At 49.3% G+C, this 21,929-nt stretch overlaps 1 protein-coding gene across 1 annotated transcript in view; it reads right to left on the bottom strand.

The window, feature by feature from the left end:
* The window catches only part of LOC100513083 (filaggrin), a 49,589-nt gene extending 29,325 nt beyond the window's left edge, over window positions 1–20,264 (bottom strand). Inside the window, exons 1-4 of the mRNA XM_021090821.1 lie at window positions 19,864–20,264; window positions 15,269–18,994; window positions 13,695–15,194; window positions 10,982–13,620 (exon numbers count right to left, since the gene is read on the bottom strand). Of these exons, the coding sequence (XP_020946480.1) occupies window positions 10,982–13,620; window positions 13,695–15,194; window positions 15,269–18,994; window positions 19,864–20,001 (8,003 nt within the window). The 5' untranslated portion in view covers window positions 20,002–20,264. The remainder of the gene's footprint in view (window positions 1–10,981; window positions 13,621–13,694; window positions 15,195–15,268; window positions 18,995–19,863) is intronic.

The raw sequence follows: 21,929 nt of genomic DNA, 5'->3' as shown, positions 1-21,929 counted from the left end.
GCCAACAGGCACATGAAAAAAATGCTCAAATCACTAATTATTAGAGAAATGCAAATAAAATTACAATGAGGTATCACCTCACACTGGTCAGAATGGCTGTCATTATCAAATCTACAAGTAACAAATGCTGGAGAAGGTGTGGAGAAGAGGGATTTACCAGACCCTGCTATGTTCCCTTGAGTGACCCTGCATTTTTGTTGTTTATCTGAAGCATGTACCTCTTCTGCACTCTTCTGACTGAGAGGGAGCTGATTTCTACTCTTGTTTTTTCTTTTCCTTTAATTTCACTCTTTATTACTAATGAACAGTACTTTGCTTTGACTCTGGTACTTAGAGTACAGCTTAGTCCTGAATTTCTGCATTCTACTCTAAAATCATAAAATTTTATTGCTCCATTTTGTATGGACTCACAGCAAAAGTAATTGAAATAAATACTGTTGTTTTCAAAGAGCGTTCAGGGGACCTCAGTGTTTAACCTTAGCCACATCTCTAGAAAAACTTTTTTTCCTATTTCACGTTTTCCCCCATATCCTACACTGGGACTGGAGCTGTTCTATACTTTATAAACATGTATAAATACACTGTTTTTATTTATTTTTAGAGAAGAATAATGACTTGATTATGTACTTATGAAGAAGGATACGCTTTGTTAACGAAATATTCAGGTTGTGAAGAAAACAATAAAGAAGAAATTAATACATTGTTTGAAATCCCACTGTGTAGAAATAAATAGTGTTATCATTTTACACACCTTTCTTTCCTTATGTAGAAATGAATATATTACTGGTAGACAAATAGACATATCTATATAGTGAAAAAGTGGGATCTTACAATTCACATTATTTAAAATAAAAAATGTTAATTTTACATAAACTTCAGAAGAACAAATGAAGTAAAAATGGAATCATTTCTGGCCTTCAGATATTTCTTTATCACAAAGGATATTAGTTTTTGAAATAGTCATAACAGTTAAGAAAAATAATTACAACAAACATTAAGTTTATGATTTTTAAAACTATGTTTCAAATTTTAACTGTATTAATTGACTTTATTGAGAGTTAAGGAAATCAGCAGTTTTCTACTTTCACCTTCCTCTTTACCTTCCCTTTTTTTTGTAACAAAGAAATGAAATAATGTTGTATATAGATACAAATAAAACATATATAATATATATTATGTATATACACAGACACAGACATACACACACACATTTAGCCATTATTTGTTTGTATCTTCAGTCTCTTAGGACCAATCTGCCAGTCTTCTTAAAGATTGGCTCTGGAAATGACATTGGTCACTTCCATTTTAACTCTGTTGGCTCAAGCAGTCATAGGACAGCCAGATTGAAGGGGAGTGGAAATAGATTCCACCTCTTGAGGCTAGGAGTGTTGAAGAATTTGTAATCATTTAAAATCTGCCACAGGGAGCATGCAGTTTCCTGCCACAAAGATAAGTTCTTTTCTTATCTGTACTTGCCTTTCTTTTGAGAATTCGTTGTAAAGAATTTAATGTGAAAATTTACCTCCCATAGCTGACAGCTATGGACTTTGATCCAGGAAGATAGATACCCAAGGGTACACACAAGAGAAATGCACACTTCCCAAGGTTCAACCTCAAACCTCTTACCTGCTCTCTCACCCAGATGAACTTTGTGACCAAGGAGAACTTCATGAATTTCTTGTAGCCCTTGGTTTAAGACTTGGAAGAATGGCTAGTCCTGGCAGCTTGTTTTAGGTCTTGCTCTCCTAATCCCACTCTGGTTCCCTCTTGGTATCTAATACCACCAAGTATCTTAGAACAAAGGAGCATAGAAATCTGGTAAGAGGAAGAGAGTTTTAAGCCTCTTTGCAGCATTATTGAAAGGCCTCCCTCCTGTTCCAGTGGCCCCATTGTGTCATTGTTGTATCAGTTCACCCTTGACTGATTGCAAGTTCCTCTTGTGACTGTGGGGTGAAATGGGGGTTGATAGTGGTAAGTGGAGCTTTATTATGCTTTAGGCATCAGAGGAGGGGCCACATATCTATATCCCGAAAGGGATTGGACAGGTAGATGATCTAGATAAATGAGGTAGCTTTCAGTGGTGGTGGTTGTTGGTGGGGGAGTGGGGACAGTGGGCGTAATGGGTCTGAATGAACAGGCTGGTTTATGTCCAGCCAATAGGTGGCAGTCTGTCTTCTTAAGTATTGCTGATTGTCATCAGAAAAAGATGCTAATGAACCCATGCCTTATTTTACAATTTTGAAAAAAGACAGCTATCCATGTTTTATGTGGAATCATCCACCTGAGTCAGATTCATAATATATGAGCTAAAATGGTGCAGGTCAGCTAAAACATATATGTAAGCTAGATTTGGCCTATAAGAACTAGTTTATAACCACTGGTTGGTATGTGAGTCAACTTTAAAACTGTTAGAAAGTTCCCAGTGAAGTACATTTATCTATTAAGGTATTGTTTTTTGTTTGTTTGTGTTCTCTGTTTAAAACCCTTTGTTGGCTCTTCCTATCAGACCATAGAGACCAAACACTCTAGGATGGCTTACAAGGAGGCTTTTTTTTTTTTCTTTCTTTCTTTTTTTGTCTTTTTAGGGCCATACCTGCGGCACATGGAGGTTCCCAAGCTAGGGGTCAAATTGGAGCTACAGCTGCCAGCCTATGCCACAGCCACAGCAACGTGGGATCCAAGTCATGTCTGCGACCTACACCACAGCTCACGGCAACGCCAGATCCTTAACCTACTGAGCAAAGCCAGGAATTGAAACTTCATCCTCCTGGATACTAGTCAGATTTGTTTCTGCTGAGCCATGACGGGAACTCCACGAGGAGCTTTTTGATCTGGTTTCTAGGTTTCTAGAATCACCTTATGCCATGTCCCAAAGTTCATCCTATATCGTAGCTATGTGAGCGACAATCAGTTCCTTTATTTTTTTCATCTTCGGGATTTTGCACAGGATGGTTAACCCCCTGGAATACTCTCCTTCCTGAGTCATCCTGGCACATTTCCAGCCATCTATAGAGATTCAGTGCACATTTTTCTCCTAAATTCAAAAGGTTCATCTGAACCAGCTCTTTATTACCTCTAAATACAGCTTGCTAGTATCCAATACTTTCAGCTACTGCTACACATTAACAATACCTTTCTAAATCTACTTGTCCTGCTATTATGTCTTTCCTCCATGGTTAGTGATCTCTCACAGGAACAGATTTTTGTCATCTTTGTAACTCTGACATCTAGTATAGAGACTGACAATTAAATGATTAGTAATTTCCTTGAATCCTTCTGCTGAAAGAGTGAAGTAATGTTCATCACGGGTCAGACAACAGCTAGTACTATCTAGATTCTGATCAGTCTAATTCCTATTCTCAGCTTTCTATTTGAAGATGTCTGGAAGTTATTTGGCACATGGCTAGAGCCCAGACATCCATTGATATGTCTTGCCCAGCCTTCCCTCAAGTGACACGTTGGGAGAGTTGCTTGGAAGAGTAGAGCAAGGGAAGGGAAGAGCAAGAAAAACTGATGGCAGTATGACCCCACAAAGAGCAAGGGACTATTTTGTTCATTTTCATATGAAGCTATATGGATACATCATTTGTTAAATTAAAACCACAGTCTTATTTCCAAAAGCTGAGTCACTTTGGTATAGCACAAGACATGATTGTAATTTACTCATTTTCTACTCATGTCCCCTAGTTCCCTAAATGTTAACATTTTAGTGATCACCTTGGTGGTGTGATTTCTGAAATTGCATCATTAGGCAATGATTGATGTTTTGTACATTTTAATGGTGTATCTTCTGGAACCGAGGAGAGTCTCTGCTTAGATTTTTAAAAAAAATTTTATTGGAGTATAGTTGACTTACAAAGTTGTGTTAGTTTTAGGTGTACAGCAAAGTAAATGAGTTATGCATATACATATATTTATTCATTTTCAGATTCTTCTCCCATATAGGTTATTACACAGTATTGAGTAGATTTTCCTGTGATATGCAGTAGGTCCTTGTTACCTATTTTATACATAGTAGTGTGTTTATGTTCATTCCCAACCTCTAATTCATCCCTCCCCACACTTGCATGTCCCTTTTGGTAACTGTAATTTTGGTTGCAAAATCTTTTGATAACCTTTCATTTTGAGAATTGTAAGTTCAACTGAACTTCTGTTAAAGCCTTACTGCCAAGGAAGGAAAGAGATCTTGCTGAGAGAATATGAAGATTTACCTTCCCTTTTTAGGTTCTAAAAGTGGAACCGTGAGCTGCTTTTTAAAGGAAGATAGGAAAGGGAACCATTGCTTAATCTGGATCCATTCTCTTTTTTTATGGTAGGAAAAATAACATCATTACTAAGTATTATGAATAAGGTCTACTTAGAGCGAGTCACTGCTAGTAAGGTAGAACACTGCTAGCTGTGGGTGAATTTCTTTCTTTTTTTTTGCCTTTTCTAGGGCTGCTCCTGCAGCATATGGAGGTTCCCAGTTTAGGGGTCTAATCGGAGCTGTAGCCACCGGCCTACGCCAGAGCCACAGCAACACAGGATCCGAGTCGTGTCTGCGATCCGTGCTACAGCTCATGGCAACACTGGATCCGTAACCCACTGAGCAAGGCCAGGGATCGAACCTGCAACCTCATGGTTCCTAGTCAGATTCGTTAACCACTGTGCCACGACGGGAACTCCAGGGTGAATTTCTTTTTAATTGAGGTATAATTGACATATGACATTGTATTAGTTTCAGATGTACAACATAATGATTTAATATTTGTATCCACTGCAAAATGATCATCACAGTAAGTCTAGTTAACATCTGTCACCATGTATAATTACAAAAGTTTTTTTCTTGTGATGAGAACTTTTAAGATTTATTCTCCTAGCACTTTCAAATATGTAGTATGATATTATTAATTATAGCCTCCATACTGTACATTATATCCCCATGACTTATTTATTTTACAACTGAAAGTTTATAAGTTTTGGCCCCCTACACTTATTTTGACTACTTCTCAACCTTCACCTTTGGCAACAACTGATCTGTTCTCTATCTGTGAGCTTGTTTTTTCTTTTTATTGTTGTTTGTTTTAGGTTCCATCTGTAAGTGGGATCATATGGTATTTGTCTTCTGCTATCTGACTTACTTCATGTATCATAATGTCCTCAAGGTCCATCCATGTTGTTGCAAACGGCAAGATTTCATTCTTTTTATGACTCATATCCAGTGTGCGTGTATATGTGGCATGTGTACACCACATTTTCTTAATCCATTCATTTGAATATGGACACTTAGGTTGTTTCCGTATCATAGTTACTATAAATAATGCTTCGGTGAGCATAAGGTTCACATATCTTTTTGAGTTAGAGTTTTCATTTTCTTTGGATAAATACCCAGAAGTGGAATTGCTGGATCATACGGCAGGTCTATTTTAAATTTTTTAAGGAGTTCCCTTTGTGGCTCAGTGGTAACAAGTCCAACTACTATCCATGAAGATGTAGGTTCCATCCCTGGCTCCCCTCAGTGGGTTAAGGATCCAGTGTTGCTGTGAAGTATGGTGTAGGTCACAGATGTGGCTCTGATCTGGTGTTGCTGTGGCTGTGGTGTAGGGTGGCAGCTGCATCTCCAATTTGACCTCTGGCCTGGGAACTTCCATATGCTGTCGATGTGGACCTAATTTTTTTTTTTTTTTTTGGAATCTCCATTCTGTTTTCCATAGTGGCTACACCAATTTACTTTCCCACCAATGGTGCAGAAGGGTTCTCTTTTCTCCTCATTCTCATCAAACTTGTTATCTCTTGTCTTTTTGATAATAGCCATTTTAATAGGTATGAGGTGATATCTTACTGTGGTTTGACTTGCATTTTCCTGATAATTAGTTATGCTGAAGGCCTGTTCATGTACCTGTTGGCCATGTATATGTCTTTGGAGAAATTTCTATTTAGATCTGCCTGCTTTTTTATGAATTGCTTTTTTTTGTGGGGTTTTTGTTTGTTTGCTGTTGAGTTGTATGAGTTCTTCATATATTTTGGATATTAACCTCATGACTTGCAGATGTTTTCTCCCTTTCAGTGTGTTGCCTTGGATGAATCTTGACTTCAAGTTGATGGTATTCAAACTTGACTTCTATCCTTGAGCTCCTTAGATTTTCTGTTTGAGCCTATACAGATTATCCGATTGTATACATGTCTCTACATATTCCTTTACCTCTAGGAAGCTGGCCTCTTTTCTGTCTCTCATATCTATGCTCTCTAATTGAGGGGTTCACTTACATGTTTGGCATTTCTCTCTTTGAAAGATTCTGTTTGAATTTGAGTCAACTTTTGTGACTTGCTTACAACCAATAGAATATAGAAGATGTGATTCTATGTCATTTCTGAGACTGGCTCAGAAAAGACCATGCAGATTCCCCTTGGTTTTCTTGGCATGCTTTCTCTGGGGGAAGGCTAGGTGTCATGTAAAATAGCTGGCTACTTTGGGATTGCCAGGCTGGAGAGGCCACATAGAAGTGCTCCAGTCAGTGACAGCCAGCACCAGCTTCCAGTCAAGTGGATGTTTGATCTAGTTGAGCCTTGTAGATGATTGAAACCCCAGATGACATCTAATTATTACTTATAACTGCATGAGAGACCCCAAGTAAGAACTGCTTAGCCATGTCCTTACACTTCCAAAGATCCGAGAGTCACCCTTGAATCTATACTCTCTCATATACTCCAAAACCAATCCATCAGAAATTTCTGTTATTTCTATCTTTAGAATACATACCAATTATAACCACTTCTTACTCTGTTACCTCTGCCATCTTCCCAGTTACTATAATTTATTGAATTGACTTCTTCTTTTTTTGCTTTTTAGGGCCGTACCAGTGACATATGGAGGTTCCCAGGCTGGTGTCTAATCGGAGCTATGACTGCCGGCCTCCGCCACAGCCACAGCAAGGGCAGATCCGAGCCGCGTCTGTGACCTACACCACAGCTCACGGCAATGCCAGATCCTTAACCCACTGAGTGAGGCCAGAGATCGAACCCACAACCTCATGGTTCCTAGTCGGATTTGTTTCCATTGCTCTACGATGGAAACTCCCTTAACAGACTTTCTATCAAATTAGAATAAAATCCAGCCTCCTGCACAGGCACCAAAATCAAAAATAGGCAAATGGGACTGCAAACTTGAAAACATCTGTATATCAAAAGATACAACAAAATTAAAAGGCATTTATGTTATAGGAGAATATATTTGCAAGTAACATATCTCATAAGGGGCTGGTGTCCAAAATATGTGAAGAAGTCTTAAAACCTATCAACAACAATAACAAAAACACCTGATTAAAAATAGGCAAATGACCCGAGTAGACATTTACCCAAAGATGATATATGAAAGATCAGATTTATAAAATCACAGATTAGTATAGAAATGCAAATCTGAACTATAATGAGATACCAATTCATACTCATTAGGATAGTCACTACCAAAAGAACAAAAAATAACAAGTGTTGGTGAGGACCTGGAGAAATTGAAACCCTTGTGCACTGTTGGTGGAAATATAAAATGCTACAGCTCCTATGGGAAAAAAGTATGCTAGTTCCTCAAGAAATTATATGTGAAATTACTATGTGATCCAGAAATCCTCTTTCAATCCAATAGACCCGAAAACAGGGTCTGGAAGATAAATTTACACAATCATGTTCATAACAACATTTTTCAAAATAGCCAAAGGGTGGAGGAAACCTAAATGTCCATCCAGCAGATGAATGGATAAACAAAACGGTAGAACAGTGGTTACTAGGGGTGAGAGGGGGGAAATAGGGAGTTGTTATTTAATGGGTACAGAATTTCAGTTTTGCAAGTTGAGAAAGTTCTAGAGATTGATTGCACCATGATGTGAATATATTTAATACTACCTGTGTACTTAAAAATGGATAAAATGATAAAAAAATATTTATGCAGGCTTTTTTTTTTTTTTACTGCAGATTAAAAAAGCAATCTAATTTCTTTACTGTGGCTTCCAAGATACTACATGATATGATCCCTACTTAATTCTCAAAAATTATCTCCTATAGACTTTTCTCAACCCTCAACCCTAAAATCGCTATATCCCAGGACACTTAGAATGGGAAAAATCTAAGGGGTTTGGTTGGAAATTAATTTTTAGTTTTCTTATAGGAGAAATGAGATTAGATATTTACTATGAACTTCCTTTATTTTTTCCAATTCCTTAAAAACCCTTCACTCCTCAGCTTTCCAACAAAGTTTTTACATCATCACCTCTCCACCGAAATAGCTATTTACAACTCCTGAATGTCAAGTTACCAAATCAGTGAATATATTTCAGTCTTCATTTTTTTAAAAGGAAATTTATTTTTTTATGATTGTGCCCACAGCATATGCAGGTTCCCAGGCCAGGGATTGGATCTGAGCCACAGCTGTGAACTATGCTGCCGTGGCAGTGCCAGATCCTTTAACTCATGGCAGCAGACCAGGGATTGAACCCATGCCTCAGTAGCAATCTGAGCTACAGCCATAGCAGGAACTCCATTTCATTTTTCATTTTACCTGAAGTTTGAACTGTTGAAACTTTAATAACACTGTCTCCTTTTCATTAAAAAGAGTATATAGTTGGAAGGCAGAATCAGGTTTCAGATCCTGTTTCCACAGCTTACTTGTCATGTGACTTGGGAAGAATTTGTTAATGGTGGGTTTTCTCAAATTTCTGTGCCTGGTTCTCACTCTCTGTCCGCTCCGTCCATAATGGCAAACATTTACTGGGTGCTGATTGTGCGTTTGTACTGTCTGGATTTTGAAGCTTTTAGGGGTATTGAGGAAAGCATTTAAGCAGGGAAGCATGATATTTATAGAGGGTAGTGTTCCCTTCATGTGGCTTATGAAATGCAAATATAGACATAATATTGTTTGAGGTTGATTAGAAAAATGAGCTTGCTTGTTGCTTTTTATTCAGTCTCTGTCCACATTACAAGTTATTTAAACTTGGAGAGATAATTTCAGTTTAGCTTGATTTAAGTAAAAGTCAAGGCAGGTTTTTAAGTACTTTTATAAACTTAAGAGTTAGGGGACTTTTTTGTTGGGGGGAATCACTCCTGCAGCATATGAACGTTGCCAGGCTAGGAACTGAATCAGAGCTGCAGCTCCGGGCCTATACCACAGCCATGGCAACATGGGATCCAAGCCGCATCTGTGACCTATACCACGGCTTATGGCAATTCCAGATCCTTCACCCACTGAGCGGGGCCAGGGATTGAACCTGCATCCTCATGGATACTAGTTGGGTTCCTTATTGTTGAGCCAAAAGAACGTCAGAGTTAGGGGACTTGAGATATAATTGCTATTTGGTATAGATTATTTCTGTGACTGACTCATCTGCAAAATGTGAACATTGGACTAGATATTCTCTAATATCCCCTATAGTCTGATATTATGGCGAAGGAAAACGGGCACAATCCACACGGAGGGATGTTCCTTCTAATGGTAGAAACCTATTCACATATTTACTAGATTTATTAGATCTCCTGCCTAAATCACAAAATGTGACAGGAGGGTTTTTTTTTTTTTAATGGCTTTTTCTTTCTTCTTTTTTTTTGTCTATTTGCCTTTTCTTGGGCCGCTCCTGCGGCATATGGAGGTTCCCAGGCTAGGGGTCGAATCAGAGCTGTAGCTGCCAGCCTACGCTAGAACCACAGCAACGCGGGATCCGAGCCGCGTCTGCAACCTATACCACGGCTCACAACAGTGCTGGATCCTTAACCCACTGAGCAAGGCCAGGCATCAAACCTGCAACCTCATGGTTCCTAGTCGGATTCATTAACCACTGAGCCATGACGGGAACTCCAAAATGGCTTTTTCTTTGTCAAGAAATTTCAGAACCATTTCTTTGCTCTCATTACTTTTCATTGGAGAGCATCTCTTTGGAAGAAGGACCTGTGGTCAGTATTCTATATTCTGATCTTTGACTTGGTTAAGAGCCAGTTGGGTTGATGTTTTGGTAATAATTTTGATGCTATCTATGATTGAGATAGATACTAGATATCAATCCTATCTATCGTTTCATCCTGATGGGGAGTCTATGTGGAACAATGACTATGTTAAAGAAAAATAAAGGATATGATTATGTTCTTTCAGGTTTGGACACCCTTTTTTTCTTTTGCATAGTATTCATTTGTCATTTACTCATATTCTTTTCAGTTATAGAGGAAAAAGGTGTCATTCTTACCAAGGGGAGGTAAGTCTTAAAGGGCTTTTGAAAAATAAACATGGAGGAGACAGACTGTGATATATGATCAATTGTTTATTTTCAATTTTCATACAGTTTACTTTTTGGGATTCTGTTTGCCCAAACTGATTAATGAATACGGAATAATAGAGTTTCAATAGAAGGATAATAGAAGCAGGTGTACTGAGCACTGATGTTAATACAGCAGCTTCGGTCTACAGAACTACGATTTTATACTACTTGTTGCTTTGATAGTTTTGACAAATATTAACATACAAATCTAGAGAGGTTCTACAATCTATTTTCTCAACAGAAAAATCCTGATATGAACGTCAATCACTGGAAATACGCATGGTTTTCTAAATTTAGCCTGCCATGATATTGATTTTGTCCATTAACCAGTTTGCATCTGTAGAGTTCAAAGCCTACTATAGAATAAAAACAAACTATCACCAATGTAAGCATGAGTGAAATTTTTCTTTGAAAATTAGGAGAAAACATGACCACCGTGAAAAAATACTGAATATATACTTGTCTAAAAGCTATGCTTTGGGCACAGAATTATTCATTTGGTCAAAAATTTTTTTAAATACACTTTTTCACCAATGGTAATTGTATGTTTGTAATAGTCCAAGTTCGGAAGTTTTGAAATATCTATAGAATGGTCATATTTGCCAGGTTGAAAGTTACAAACTATTATATTAGATCCAAAAGAGCTTTACCTCAATGGAACATAGCCCCTAAATCCCACATACATGGAATCATTACTGACATTTCCATTCTAAAAGTGACCATACCCAGACTGTCCATAGTCATAATCTGCACTTCCATAGCTGCCATGTCTCAAACCTTGAGTTAATCCATGATTGTGGTTATCAAACAGTGAATAAGAACGTTCAGGGATGGGAACCAATTGTTTCCTTGCACCTAGAAAAACACCATGGCTGTCCCTGACGTGGCCGAGGCTGGGTTCCCTGTGTCTCCCGCTGCCGGACTCGGTGGAGCTGTGTCCCTGTGCAGCCCGGGAGTGCCTTGAGCTGTCTCTGGCCTGCTCGTGGCCGCGGCCCTGGCGCTGGGGGGTGCCGGATCCTGACTCTGCGTGGCTAGAGCCCGCCGGCCGGTGGGCTTCGGCCCGGGACGGGCGGGCCTCGGCGTGCCTAGCGCTGTCCCCGGACTGGCCGTGGAGAGACCCATGTGGGCCCCTCGCGCCGGACCCTGCGGTTGCCTGGGCGGTGGGCGCGTGTCTCCCTGAGTGGTCGGAGAGGCCCTCGCTGTCGCTGGCCTGGCCGAGGCTGGGTTCCCTGTGTCTCCCGCTGCCGGACTCAGTGGAGATGTGTCCCTGTGCAGCCCGGGAGTGCCTTGAGCTGTCTCTGGCCTGCTCGTGGCCGCGGCCCTGGCGCTGGGGGGTGCCGGATCCTGACTCTGCGTGGCTAGAGCCCGCCGGCCGGTGGGCTTCGGCCCGGGACGGGCGGGCCTCGGCGTGCCTAGCGCTGTCCCCGGACTGGCCGTGGAGAGACCCATGTTGGCCCCTCACGCCGGACCCTGCGGTTGCCTGGGCGGTGGGCGCGTGTCTCCCTGAGTGGTCGGAGAGGCCCTCGCTGTCGCTGGCCTGGCCGAGGCTGGGTTCCCTGTGTCTCCCGCTGCCGGACTCAGTGGAGCTGTGTCCCTGTGCAGCCCGGGAGTGCCTTGAGCTGTCTCTGGCCTGCTCGTGGCCGCGGCCCTGGCGCTGGGGGGTGCCGGATCCTGACTCTGCGTGGCTAGAGCCCGCCGGCCGGTGGGCTTCGGCCCGGGACGGGCGGGTCTCGGCGTGCCTAGCGCTGTCCCCGGACTGGCCGTGGAGAGACCCATGTTGGCCCCTCACGCCGGACCCTGCGGTTGCCTGGGCGGTGGGCGCGTGTCTCCCTGAGTGGTCGGAGAGGCCCTCGCTGTCGCTGGCCTGGCCGAGGCTGGGTTCCCTGTGTCTCCCGCTGCCGGACTCGGTGGAACTGTGTCCCTGTGCAGCCCGGGAGTGCCTTGAGCTGTCTCTGGCCTGCTCGTGGCCGCGGCCCTGGCGCTGGGGGGTGCCGGATCCTGACTCTGCGTGGCTAGAGCCCGCCGGCCGGTGGGCTTCGGCCCGGGACGGGCGGGCCTCGGCGTGCCTAGCGCTGTCCCCGGACTGGCCGTGGAGAGACCCATGTGGGCCCCTCGCACCGGACCCTGCGGTTGCCTGGGCGGTGGGCGCGTGTCTCCCTGAGTGGTCGGAGAGGCCCTCGCTGTCGCTGGCCTGGCCGAGGCTGGGTTCCCTGTGTCTCCCGCTGCCGGACTCGGTGGAGCTGTGTCCCTGTGCAGCCCGGGAGTGCCTTGAGCTGTCTCTGGCCTGCTCGTGGCCGCGGCCCTGGCGCTGGGGGGTGCCGGATCCTGACTCTGCGTGGCTAGAGCCCGCCGGCCGGTGGGCTTCGGCCCGGGACGGGCGGGCCTCGGCGTGCCTAGCGCTGTCCCCGGACTGGCCGTGGCGAGACCCATGTGGGCCCCTCGCACCGGACCCTGCGGTTGCCTGGGCGGTGGGCGCGTGTCTCCCTGAGTGGTCGGAGAGGCCCTCGCTGTCGCTGGCCTGGCCGAGGCTGGGTTCCCTGTGTCTCCCGCTGCCGGACTCGGTGGAGCTGTGTCCCTGTGCAGCCCGGGAGTGCCTTGAGCTGTCTCTGGCCTGCTCGTGGCCGCGGCCCTGGCGCTGGCGGGTGCCGGATCCTGACTCTGCGTGGCTAGAGCCCGCCGGCCGGTGGGCTTCGGCCCGGGACGGGCGGGCCTCGGCGTGCCTAGCGCTGTCCCCGGACTGGCCGTGGAGAGACCCATGTTGGCCCCTCGCGCCGGACCCTGCGGTTGCCTGGGCGGTGGGCGCGTGTCTCCCTGAGTGGTCGGAGAGGCCCTCGCTGTCGCTGGCCTGGCCGAGGCTGGGTTCCCTGTGTCTCCCGCTGCCGGACTCGGTGGAGCTGTGTCCCTGTGCAGCCCGGGAGTGCCTTGAGCTGTCTCTGGCCTGCTCGTGGCCACGGCCCTGGCGCTGGGGGGTGCCGGATCCTGACTCTGCGTGGCTAGAGCCCGCCGGCCGGTGGGCTTCGGCCCGGGACGGGCGGGCCTCGGCGTGCCTAGCGCTGTCCCCGGACTGGCCGTGGAGAGACCCATGTGGGCCCCTCGCACCGGACCCTGCGGTTGCCTGGGCGGTGGGCGCGTGTCTCCCTGAGTGGTCGGAGAGGCCCTCGCTGTCGCTGGCCTGGCCGAGGCTGGGTTCCCTGTGTCTCCCGCTGCCGGACTCGGTGGAGCTGTGTCCCTGTGCAGCCCGGGAGTGCCTTGAGCTGTCTCTGGCCTGCTCGTGGCCGCGGCCCTGGCGCTGGGGGGTGCCGGATCCTGACTCTGCGTGGCTAGAGCCCGCCGGCCGGTGGGCTTCGGCCTGGGACGGGCGGGCCTCGGCGTGCCTAGCGCTGTCCCCGGACTGGCCGTGGCGAGACCCATGTTGGCCCTCACGCCGGACCCTGCGGTTGCCTGGGCGGTGGGCGCGTGTCTCCCTGAGTGGTCGGAGAGGCCCTCGCTGTCGCTGGCCTGGCCGAGGCTGGGTTCCCTGTGTCTCCCGCTGCCGGACTCGGTGGAGCTGTGTCCCTGTGCAGCCCGGGAGTGCCTTGAGCTGTCTCTGGCCTGCTCGTGGCCGCGGCCCTGGCGCTGGGGGGTGCCGGATCCTGACTCTGCGTGGCTAGAGCCCGCCGGCCGGTGGGCTTCGGCCCGGGACGGGCGGGCCTCGGCGTGCCTAGCGCTGTCCCCGGACTGGCCGTGGCGAGACCCATGTTGGCCCCTCACGCCGGACCCTGCGGTTGCCTGGGCGGTGGGCGCGTGTCTCCCTGAGTGGTCGGAGAGGCCCTCGCTGTCGCTGGCCTGGCCGAGGCTGGGTTCCCTGTGTCTCCCGCTGCCGGACTCGGTGGAGCTGTGTCCCTGTGCAGCCCGGGAGTGCCTTGAGCTGTCTCTGGCCTGCTCGTGGCCGCGGCCCTGGCGCTGGGGGGTGCCGGATCCTGACTCTGCGTGGCTAGAGCCCGCCGGCCGGTGGGCTTCGGCCTGGGACGGGCGGGCCTCGGCGTGCCTAGCGCTGTCCCCGGACTGGCCGTGGAGAGACCCATGTGGGCCCCTCGCGCCGGACCCTGCGGTTGCCTGGGCGGTGGGCGCGTGTCTCCCTGAGTGGTCGGAGAGGCCCTCGCTGTCGCTGGCCTGGCCGAGGCTGGGTTCCCTGTGTCTCCCGCTGCCGGACTCGGTGGAGCTGTGTCCCTGTGCAGCCCGGGAGTGCCTTGAGCTGTCTCTGGCCTGCTCGTGGCCGCGGCCCTGGCGCTGGGGGGTGCCGGATCCTGACTCTGCGTGGCTAGAGCCCGCCGGCCGGTGGGCTTCGGCCCGGGACGGGCGGGCCTCGGCGTGCCTAGCGCTGTCCCCGGACTGGCCGTGGCGAGACCCATGTTGGCCCCTCACGCCGGACCCTGCGGTTGCCTGGGCGGTGGGCGCGTGTCTCCCTGAGTGGTCGGAGAGGCCCTCGCTGTCGCTGGCCTGGCCAAGGCTGGGTTCCCTGTGTCTCCCGCTGCCGGACTCGGTGGAGCTGTGTCCCTGTGCAGCCCGGGAGTGCCTTGAGCTGTCTCTGGCCTGCTCGTGGCCGCGGCCCTGGCGCTGGGGGGTGCCGGATCCTGACTCTGCGTGGCTAGAGCCCGCCGGCCGGTGGGCTTCGGCCCGGGACGGGCGGGCCTCGGCGTGCCTAGCGCTGTCCCCGGACTGGCCGTGGAGAGACCCATGTGGGCCCCTCGCACCGGACCCTGCGGTTGCCTGGGCGGTGGGCGCGTGTCTCCCTGAGTGGTCGGAGAGGCCCTCGCTGTCGCTGGCCTGGCCGAGGCTGGGTTCCCTGTGTCTCCCGCTGCCGGACTCGGTGGAGCTGTGTCCCTGTGCAGCCCGGGAGTGCCTTGAGCTGTCTCTGGCCTGCTCGTGGCCGCGGCCCTGGCGCTGGGGGTGCCGGATCCTGACTCTGCGTGGCTAGAGCCCGCCGGCCGGTGGGCTTCGGCCCGGGACGGGCGTGCCTCGGCGTGCCTAGCGCTGTCCCCGGACTGGCCGTGGCGAGACCCATGTGGGCCCCTCACGCCGGACCCTGCGGTTGCCTGGGCGGTGGGCGCGTGTCTCCCTGAGTGGTCGGAGAGGCCCTCGCTGTCGCTGGCCTGGCCGAGGCTGGGTTCCCTGTGTCTCCCGCTGCCGGACTCGGTGGAGATGTGTCCCTGTGCAGCCCGGGAGTGCCTTGAGCTGTCTCTGGCCTGCTCGTGGCCGCGGCCCTGGCGCTGGGGGGTGCCGGATCCTGACTCTGCGTGGCTAGAGCCCGCCGGCCGGTGGGCTTCGGCCCGGGACGGGCGGGCCTCGGCGTGCCTAGCGCTGTCCCCGGTCTGGCCGTGGCGAGACCCATGTGGGCCCCTCGCACCGGACCCTGCGGTTGCCTGGGCGGTGGGCGCGTGTCTCCCTGAGTGGTCGGAGAGGCCCTCGCTGTCGCTGGCCTGGCCGAGGCTGGGTTCCCTGTGTCTCCCGCTGCCGGACTCGGTGGAGCTGTGTCCCTGTGCAGCCCGGGAGTGCCTTGAGCTGTCTCTGGCCTGCTCGTGGCCGCGGCCCTGGCGCTGGGGGGTGCCGGATCCTGACTCTGCGTGGCTAGAGCCCGCCGGCCGGTGGGCTTCGGCCCGGGACGGGCGGGCCTCGGCGTGCCTAGCGCTGTCCCCGGACTGGCCGTGGCGAGACCCATGTTGGCCCCTCACGCCGGACCCTGCGGTTGCCTGGGCGGTGGGCGCGTGTCTCCCTGAGTGGTCGGAGAGGCCCTCGCTGTCGCTGGCCTGGCCGAGGCTGGGTTCCCTGTGTCTCCCGCTGCCGGACTCGGTGGAGCTGTGTCCCTGTGCAGCCCGGGAGTGCCTTGAGCTGTCTCTGGCCTGCTCGTGGCCGCGGCCCTGGCGCTGGGGGGTGCCGGATCCTGACTCTGCGTGGCTAGAGCCCGCCGGCCGGTGGGCTTCGGCCCGGGACGGGCGGGCCTCGGCGTGCCTAGCGCTGTCCCCGGACTGGCCGTGGCGAGACCCATGTTGGCCCCTCACGCCGGACCCTGCGGTTGCCTGGGCGGTGGGCGCGTGTCTCCCTGAGTGGTCGGAGAGGCCCTCGCTGTCGCTGGCCTGGCCGAGGCTGGGTTCCCTGTGTCTCCCGCTGCCGGACTCGGTGGAGCTGTGTCCCTGTGCAGCCCGGGAGTGCCTTGAGCTGTCTCTGGCCTGCTCGTGGCCGCGGCCCTGGCGCTGGGGGGTGCCGGATCCTGACTCTGCGTGGCTAGAGCCCGCCGGCCGGTGGGCTTCGGCCCGGGACGGGCGGGCCTCGGCGTGCCTAGCGCTGTCCCCGGACTGGCCGTGGCGAGACCCATGTTGGCCCCTCACGCCGGACCCTGCGGTTGCCTGGGCGGTGGGCGCGTGTCTTCCTGAGTGGTCGGAGAGGCCCTCGCTGTCGCTGGCCTGGCCGAGGCTGGGTTCCCTGTGTCTCCCGCTGCCGGACTCGGTGGAGCTGTGTCCCTGTGCAGCCCGGGAGTGCCTTGAGCTGTCTCTGGCCTGCTCGTGGCCGCGGCCCTGGCGCTGGGGGGTGCCGGATCCTGACTCTGCGTGGCTAGAGCCCGCCGGCCGGTGGGCTTCGGCCCGGGACGGGCGGGCCTCGGCGTGCCTAGCGCTGTCCCCGGACTGGCCGTGGAGAGACCCATGTGGGCCCCTCGCGCCGGACCCTGCGGTTGCCTGGGCGGTGGGCGCGTGTCTCCCTGAGTGGTCGGAGAGGCCCTCGCTGTCGCTGGCCTGGCCGAGGCTGGGTTCCCTGTGTCTCCCGCTGCCGGACTCGGTGGAGCTGTGTCCCTGTGCAGCCCGGGAGTGCCTTGAGCTGTCTCTGGCCTGCTCGTGGCCGCGGCCCTGGCGCTGGGGGGTGCCGGATCCTGACTCTGCGTGGCTAGAGCCCGCCGGCCGGTGGGCTTCGGCCCGGGACGGGCGGGCCTCGGCGTGCCTAGCGCTGTCCCCGGACTGGCCGTGGCGAGACCCATGTTGGCCCCTCACGCCGGACCCTGCGGTTGCCTGGGCGGTGGGCGCGTGTCTCCCTGAGTGGTCGGAGAGGCCCTCGCTGTCGCTGGCCTGGCCGAGGCTGGGTTCCCTGTGTCTCCCGCTGCCGGACTCGGTGGAGCTGTGTCCCTGTGCAGCCCGGGAGTGCCTTGAGCTGTCTCTGGCCTGCTCGTGGCCGCGGCCCTGGCGCTGGGGGGTGCCGGATCCTGACTCTGCGTGGCTAGAGCCCGCCGGCCGGTGGGCTTCGGCCCGGGACGGGCGGGCCTCGGCGTGCCTAGCGCTGTCCCCGGACTGGCCGTGGAGAGACCCATGTGGGCCCCTCGCACCGGACCCTGCGGTTGCCTGGGCGGTGGGCGCGTGTCTCCCTGAGTGGTCGGAGAGGCCCTCGCTGTCGCTGGCCTGGCCGAGGCTGGGTTCCCTGTGTCTCCCGCTGCCGGACTCGGTGGAGCTGTGTCCCTGTGCAGCCCGGGAGTGCCTTGAGCTGTCTCTGGCCTGCTCGTGCCCGCGGCCCTGGCGCTGGGGGGTGCCGGATCCTGACTCTGCGTGGCTAGAGCCCGCCGGCCGGTGGGCTTCGGCCCGGGACGGGCGGGCCTCGGCGTGCCTAGCGCTGTCCCCGGACTGGCCGTGGAGAGACCCATGTTGGCCCCTCACGCCGGACCCTGCGGTTGCCTGGGCGGTGGGCGCGTGTCTCCCTGAGTGGTCGGAGAGGCCCTCGCTGTCGCTGGCCTGGCCGAGGCTGGGTTCCCTGTGTCTCCCGCTGCCGGACTCGGTGGAGCTGTGTCCCTGTGCAGCCCGGGAGTGCCTTGAGCTGTCTCTGGCCTGCTCGTGGCCGCGGCCCTGGCGCTGGGGGGTGCCGGATCCTGACTCTGCGTGGCTAGAGCCCGCCGGCCGGTGGGCTTCGGCCCGGGACGGGCGGGCCTCGGCGTGCCTAGCGCTGTCCCCGGACTGGCCGTGGCGAGACCCATGTTGGCCCCTCACTCTGGACCCTGCCGTTGCCTGGGCGGTGGGCCCATGTTTCCCCTTTTTTTCGTACCATCCTTCACCTCTCTTTGTTTCACTGGCTGTGTCTCTCTGCTGTCGCCTTATTTTCGAATCAGAATCTCTGCCCACATTTACGTTTTCGTCAGTTACTTGATAAGCTTTTTCGTATTCTGATTCCATCGTTTTTGCTTGTCCTCTGATTTTTTTTTCATAACAGTGTTCATATTCTTTTCCTTCGTATTCCCTGCTCCTGCTCCTACTTGAATTCTTCTCTTCTTTTTTTATTTCAGGAGAGCTTGACCTCCTCCTTTTTTCCTCCCTCAACTTATGGTGTGCTTTCTTATTTTCATGTCTTTGTCTCACATCAGATCCAGTATTTGTTTCTTGACTCTCAGAATTAACGTTGTGTTTGCTTTTCTCTTTTAGTTTTTCACTCTTTGATCCTTCCTGTTCCTTTTCTTCCTTCCTTCTTGAATGTCTGGACTTTCTATTTTTTTCCTCTCTATCCTCTTCTTCTGTATCACCTTCTTCATCTCCATTATAGTGTCTATACTTCTGCTTTCTCCCTGATTTCTGGAAATTCTGTCTTCGTGTGTAAGCATAATATGCTTGAGCCAACTTGAATACCATCAGAAAAAACTCTGTAAAATCTATCTTCTTGTTGTGGTCTACATCAAGTATGTGCATGAAGACATCAGCTGTATCTGGGTCATCCGGATTCTGTGTAGTTTGAAAACAGTGTCAGTTTACATCAGTTTGACTCAAGAGGTCATTTAAATAATACGAGTTAATTTAGCAAATGTGAGTTCTAGGTCTAGAGAAGTAGAACCCCGTTTTTTCTTATTATTTATCTCATCCTGACTTAGCAGGGAAGTCTTGAGTAGTGTACTTAAGGAACTTAAACTTATGCATTAATATTATGGCGGAAAGAATTTGATGGGAAAGTTCTTCTTTTTACTCTTTTTTTAAAACGTCAATATTTTATATATTGCACAACTGAATCATCTTTTATGCATACCCTCTTTACCGTCTTAAAATTATGGGGAATGTTATGATTAATTACTTATTTTTAATTTCATATATATATATATATATATATATACACACACATATACACTGTTTTTAGAAGCAGGGTCTGTCATGTGGTTGTGTATAGTATAGGTATAAAGAAGGCAAACAGGTTATATCTGTTTTGAAATAAGATTATTTATCCTCTTTAAAAAGTAAACACTGGAGTTCCCGTCGTGGCGCAGTGGTTAACGAATCCGACTAGGAACCATGAGGTTGCGGGTTCGGTCCCTGCCCTTTCTCAGTGGGTTAACGATCCGGCGTTGCCGTGAGCTGTGGTGTAGCAGACGCGGCTCGGATCCCGCGTTGCTGTGGCTCTGGCGTAGGCCAGTGGCTACAGCTCCGATTCGACCCCTAGCCTGGGAACCTCCATATGCCGCGGGAGCGGCCCAAAGAAATAGCAAAAAGACAAAAAAAAAAAAAAAAAAAAAAACACTCAGAAAGATTTCATAGCAGTATTTTGACCAATTTTTTATACAGACAAAATGATATACTCTTTAATTTTGGAAGATATCTTTTACCTTCAGGACGGGCCGAAACTCCACTTCCAGAAGTTCCTTCAGTTCTTTTTTGCTCAATGTGTCAGTCTCCTTATCAGTTTTTGAGTACTTGTGGAATAGTTCAATGATGGCAATGATGTTTTCCAGAAGACTAGACATCTTTTGAAGGTATTGGTCAATCTAGAAAGAAATTAAAAAGTATTTTCCTTATATTTTTAAAAATTTTATAGGTCATATAAATTATTGTAGTGAATTTTCACATTTTCAAATGTACATCCTTCACTTTATAGTCCAACTTTAAACAAGGGAGATGGCCACGAAAAACTCTATTCATTTTCTAAATAGTGAAGATCGATACAGAGTTCGACTGAATTACTAAAAGTGCCAACATTTTGGCTTTGAACTTATTCACAGCAGGATTTTTTTTTTTTTTTTTTTTTGTCTTTTCTAGGGCCAGTGTGGCATATGGAGATTCCCAGGCTAGGGGTCTCATCAGAGCTGTAGCCGCTGGCCTGTGCCACAGCCACAGCAACATGGGATCCTTAACCCACTGAGCAAGGCCAGGGATCAAACCTGCAACCCCATTGTTCCTAGTCAGATTCGTTAACCACTGAGCCACAGCAGGAACTCCTCACAGCCGGATTTACTCTCACAGAACCTAATGTGCTGTGAATAAGACAGCCTTTTGTCGATCTGACCATAGTTAATAGCAGGTTTTAGAAAAGGTACTGGTGAGAAGCAGGAAAATTTGTTTGTAACAATTTGCTAAAAATCAATGCTCTAAAAGTTAATTTGCTAAATGATCTGTGTGTCAAAAAATTATTTCCTTAAAGCCAGTTTGCCAGATGGCTGAGACAGTCAGGAAACATCCTCTCAGTTTACTTGCTTTTGTTTTGTTTTGATTGGAGAGAATGACTTTGTACCTTTTACATTTTATTTTAAAAGTTTCAATTGGATCAAATAGCTTTCATAAATTTTCTATATTATTAAAATTTCTTTTTGATTAGCTCTCATTTTGCTCTTTAAAGAATAATATTTAAGGAATGTTGAGTTTATTTCATTGGTTAACAAAGGATTTCTTAAGCATGTCAGCAAATCTAAACAAGCATTTATTGTTTAAAAGCATTACAATGAATACTTTAGGACTTATAAAACAAGGCAGAAGTTGTCCTTGATTTTTATTTCACTGAGGACTTGGAAGGCATAGGAAATAACAGTGTGAAAAACTTTACTTAGTAGTCAGATCTATAGCATTTATGGACCTTAGATTTTTTTTACAAGAGGAAATAGTCATTGATTAATTTTTGGCATGGTTAAATATATATTTTGGTAAGTTTATGAGTAAGCACTAAAACAATAGAATTTATAACTTCTGGAGACATTTAGATAAGAAAAAAGGGAATTAAAAAACTTGATCAATTCTTTGGAAGGCAGAAAAGAAGGAAATAAGAAAGAAAATATAAAATGAAGAAATAGTATTAAATATAATTTTATCATTGATTACAGTAGATGTAAAATAAGCCAGACTTGGTCTGATTAAAGGACAAATTATAAAGATTGAATTTTAAAATAGTTATATGCTTTTTTTGGAAAAAACGCTTTTTTTGTTTTTGTTTTTGTTTTTGCTTTATAGGGCTACACTTGTGACATATGGAAGTTCTCAGGCTAGGGGTCAAATCGGAGCTGCAGCAGCCTGCCTATGCCATAGACTGAGCAACAGTAGATTGGAGCCTCATCTTAGACCACAACTTGAACCAATGCGGGATCCTTAACCCGTTGAGTGAGGCCAGGGATTGAACCTGTATCCTTATGGATACTAGTCGGGTTCTTAACCTGCTAAGCCACAAAGGGAACTCCTATATGCCTTTTGTGAAAACACACCTAAGATTTTAAGATTTTTTTCAGGTGCTGTTTTTTGTGGTGATATTTCAGACCTGAAGTTAATTATAATTGCACTGTCTCCAGAATCTCAGTCTCAAGGATTTACTCTCTGACTTCTTCTTGTACCCAGACTTTAATAATTCTTTGACCTCGCTATTGTATTGTATTGCTTTATGTATTCAGTTCCATTTTTACCTTGATTAGAC

This window comes from Sus scrofa, chromosome 4 (genome assembly GCF_000003025.6).
Source record: "Sus scrofa isolate TJ Tabasco breed Duroc chromosome 4, Sscrofa11.1, whole genome shotgun sequence".
In the NCBI taxonomy this organism is placed as follows: Eukaryota; Metazoa; Chordata; class Mammalia; order Artiodactyla; family Suidae; genus Sus; species Sus scrofa.
Note: the sequence above shows the minus strand (reverse complement) of the source record. Positions and strands in the feature narration are given on the sequence as shown.